General features: G+C 49.4%; 1 protein-coding gene across 1 annotated transcript; it reads right to left on the minus strand.

The window, feature by feature from the left end:
* Window positions 1-803: 803 nt before the first annotated feature.
* LOC127616002 (frizzled-8-like) lies at window positions 804-2878 on the minus strand. The gene has a single exon (XM_052087404.1). It carries the CDS (start codon window positions 2830-2832, stop codon window positions 1051-1053), a length of 1782 nt encoding a protein of 593 aa, XP_051943364.1. The 5' UTR covers window positions 2833-2878; the 3' UTR covers window positions 804-1050.
* Window positions 2879-4515: the final 1637 nt, after the last annotated feature.

Consider the following 4515-nt stretch of genomic DNA (forward strand, 5'->3'; position numbering starts at 1 on the left):
GGAGTTTGCCTTTTTGTCACTCTTCTGTCTTTATACAAGACCCAACTGAGAATTTTCTGACAAGTCTGTCCTGATTTTGTGAACTGTAATCTAAATTGGATATCTGGTAATATTCAAGTTATTGTTCAATAGACAAGGGAGCGTCGTCGTGCAATATTTGTGACACTGCAGTACTGAGCGCATGTTTTTCAAATTTTGACCACTAGATGGAAGCACAACATAACGTTTCTTAAGTTTTAAAATGGATTTTCGACATGTGTAACAATTAGAAAGTATGTACAGTATTTGTCATTTGAGGTTAACAGGTAGGAAGATATTTAAAGACTTGAGACGACAGAGATAGATCAGTCATAAAAAAAGTGCAGTTTGTTTCGGTAATTTGTGAAATAACCGAAACAAAAAAGACGTTGAGGTGACTTTTGCTGTCTCGTGAAGTGGTGACTCATTTAGGACCACTTTTAATATTTTAATGAAACTAAAATGAGTCAAATTTGGTGGTTGGCTAATAATTAAAAAAAAAGTGACTATCACTGGCCACTTCTTATACCATCAGATACAGTAATTCGGACTTTTTAAAGCTCACAATTCGTAGTTTGATTAGCACTGTCAAATACATTTCACGATGTTTGATATAATAGACTTAAAAATAGTCTTATTTTTTAAATCACCATACTAAACTAAAAGTGATATAAAAACCTCTGTCCATCGCAAGTGAACATAATCGTCATTGTCTTGCAAGCGCATCGAATGTGACGGTCAACCATTCTACAGTCGATGAAAATGAGCAGAAGTCTGCATCAAACTTCAATTCAAATGTTTTTGTTTATTCAAAATAAACTCTTCTATCAAAGTGACAATTATACATAATTACATGATCTGTACATTATAATTAGATAAATACCCCCATTTATGCGCGACGCAAACCCGTAATGAGTCCGTTTTAAGGCAATGTGGACCCGAGTGACCCTGATGGCGTCATCAGGACGAAAGAGCAGGTCGGTGTCACCCCCCCCCCCCCCCCCCCCCCCCCTCAGTGAGCGTCCCACCACCTCACACCCGGGACAGAGGCACCTGCTTGGGGAACGACACCAAGCTCCCGGTCCCGGACCTCCAGGTGAGTCCGGTGCTGACGTCGCTGTACATGGACCCCCCTCCCGCCGACGACGTCGTCGTCTTGCTCTTCCAACAGCATCGCGTGCACCACGTCCTCCACGAATCCAGGGTTTTCCCGGACCACACCCACACGCCGGACGTGATGCCCCCCAGCAGCCCCATGAAGTACTTGAGCATGAACACGGCGTAGTCCGGCCGCGGGGGGCGAGCGTCGGCGCCGTCTGCGGTGGAGGAGGGGGGGCACCCGCATCTGTAGCCCGCTTCCCACGCTTGCCGGTTGTGCTGCTCATAGAAGTAGCACGCCGCGATGACGGCGGCCGGTACCGTGTAAAGCACCGTGAACACCCCGATTCGAACCATGAGCCGCTGCAGCTTGTCCGCCTTGGCCGCGCCGCCGCCCCCCTGGCGACGGATGACGCGCCGAATGCGGAAGAGAGACACGAAGCCGGCCAGCAGGAACATGGAGCCCACCAGCAGGTAGACCACGAGGGGAGCGAGGACGAAGCCGCGCAGGTTGTCTAGGTTACGGTTGCCCACGTAGCAGATGCCCGCCACCGGGTCCCCGTCCACGGATCCGAGCGCCAGCGCGGCGATGGTTTTCATGCTGGGGAGGAGCCAGGCGGCCAGGTGGAAGTAGGACGCGTAGCCCGCGATGGCCTCGTTGCCCCACTTGAGCGCGGCGGCGAGGAACCAAGCCAGGGAAAGGATGACCCACCAGATGGAGGCGGCCATGCCGAAAAAGTAAACGAGGAGGAAGACCAGCGTGCAGAGCGCGGGGCCGGCGCTGGCCTGCTGCGCGTGCTCGACGCCGTGCTGGCGCGTGCACGCCACCCTCTCGTGACCCGCCGCGAGCCGCAGCAGGTAGCCGGCCGATACGCACAGGTAGCAGGCGGCTAAGAAGATGATGGGCCGCTCGGGGTACTTGAAGCGCTCCATGTCGACCAGGAAGGTGGCCACGGTGATGAGCGTGGACGCGAAGCACAGCGCCGCCCACAGACCGATCCAGAAGGCGGTAAAGGCGCGCTCCTCGGCGCTGAAGAAAGGGCTGTGGCAGGACGCGGACGCGGCGCAGTCGGCCGGCGGCGGGCACTTGGGAGCCGGGGCCGCCGCCTGCACAACGAGCGGCGTGCGGTGCTTGTGGCCCCCCTTCTTCCAGGGCTTGAGAGGCGGGCGCTTGGTGGGCGGCGCGGCGCTAGTGGCCGCGCCGGCGCCCGCGGACGCCCCGGTGCTCTGACTCGGGTCCTGGTTGTAGTCCATGCACAGCCGGTCCTGCTGGCCCTGCTCCGGGAGCAGCTCGCACCTCATGCGGTCCGGCCACGGGAAGCCGAACTGCCTCATGAGGGGCGCGCAGCCCGCTCGCGCGCGCTCGCACACGCTCCGGCAAGGCGGCAGGGGCTTCTTGTAGTCCTCCAGGCAGATGGGCGTGTACATGCTGCACAGGAAGAAGCGCAGGTCCGCCGAGCACTTGATCTCCACCAGCGCCAGGAACTGGTGCACTTCCAGGCCGGCTTCGTCCTGTGTGTCGTGGTGGAACTGGTTGGGCATGTAAGTGTGGTTGTAGCCGATGCCCTTGCACATGGGCACCGAGATCTCCTGACACTGCAGGGGTTTGGCGCCCCAGCAACGCGAGCGGTGAACGGCCAGCGTGAAGAGGCACAGGAACAGCGCGCCCCGGGACATGGCCGGATGGACGCGCCTCAGTCCACCCGAGAACCGCATCGGGTCATGCCTGCGAGCTCCCGCTTCTTGCCTTCTCGCGTGTGCGAGTGCTGTTCGGGTTAGGTTGTGTCGCTCGGTGGGCGGGCTACGGCTTTTTATAGGCTAGGCGAGAGGAGGCGACGCCCCCCCTAGGAGGGTCCCGGCCACGTCAATCAAACTCAAAAGAGCTTTGGCGCTCCAATACACACATACACACATCTTGAATACAATCGGGCCATTAGCGAGGAATGTCATTAGCAAAGTCAACAGTATAGTAATGAGTTCAAGAGCAAAAATAAGAGAGCGACGTGCTGAAAATGCAGAAATGAGGTCTTGACCAACATAAATCAGAACAAAAAAATCTGAATACCAAAAGCTCATCAGTGACCTTATTTTGTTTACTTTTTTTGTTAGTGAGTTTGTCTTTCCTTACATTTAGTGTTGTACAAATGTCTTGTTTGCTTCATATATTTTCATGATCTTTATGATATACGATTAAGTTAGATAAATTGATGTGATCACGTGTCATGATATTTAAAGACTGATTACTATTTTTCATTTATTATTATTAATATTATTTAATTTAAGATAAGATAAGATATCCTTTATTCGTCCCACACTGGGGAAATTTACAGCCTCCAGCAGCAAGAATGTAGGTAGAAAGAAGAAAGAGAAAAAAACAACAAACATCTTTCAATTAAATGCAATATGAACACAAAATGGATAAATCGCAGTACTATTTACAATTTTCCTTCACATCATTTAATTATTATTATTATTATGATTGTTATTTTTTATTCATCAGCCTGACAGCCGTCGGTAGGAACGAGCGTCGGTGTCTCTCCTTCTTGCAGCGCGGGTGTAACAGTCTCTGGCTGAAGGAGCTACCAAGTGCTGTCAGGGCGGGCTGGAGGGGGTGGGAGGGACTGGCCATCATAGCTTTTAGCTTAGTTAGCATCCTTCTGTTGCCCACCTCCTCCAGAGTGTCAAGGGAGCAACCCAGGACAGAACTGGCTTTCTTTAATTCTCTTTAATATCATTCTAATATGTATTACATGGTTAGAAGTATAAGTATTTATCTTTTAAATGTAGTCTTTTTTCAGGAAAAAAGTCCTACATTTAAAAAATATCATTAAAAAATGATTACAAATGATATTTTTAGGAAATAAAACAACAATAAATCTATATTTCTTTCAATATTTATGTATAGATCAACATGTATTTTTTTCACAATGTTTTGAAAAAAAATTCACGTGCTAAAAAAAACCATTCTTCCCCCCAAAACCATTGATTTTAAGAAATATAATGAAGTATTCCCCCTCTATCCCCTACCAACACATGAACACTGTTTTGAAAAAGTATGTTTCAAAGAACAAGTCACACTTTAAATAAGTTTTAAAAAAAATCCACTGGAAATTCATTTTGTACAAGGCAATCAAGGGACCAGAATGAATGGAACACATGATCATTGTCAAGACTGCATGTTATCGTCATGTAGCATTGCGTACCTAATACAGTGGCCAAAACTTGTTCGGGAACAAGCTAACACATACAATGCGTTCAGGGAGCACATGGAATGTGGGGAAAACACAAACTTAAAAATGGCAAACCAACACATCTTTTGTGGATTAACATGAGATAGTGTCCCTATTGTACCTAATAAGCGTCCAAAATGCAAGTGGCCTTGTCGGAAAAACAAGAGGC

Source organism: Hippocampus zosterae, chromosome 15 (assembly GCF_025434085.1).
Source record: "Hippocampus zosterae strain Florida chromosome 15, ASM2543408v3, whole genome shotgun sequence".
Taxonomy (NCBI): domain Eukaryota; kingdom Metazoa; phylum Chordata; class Actinopteri; order Syngnathiformes; family Syngnathidae; genus Hippocampus; species Hippocampus zosterae.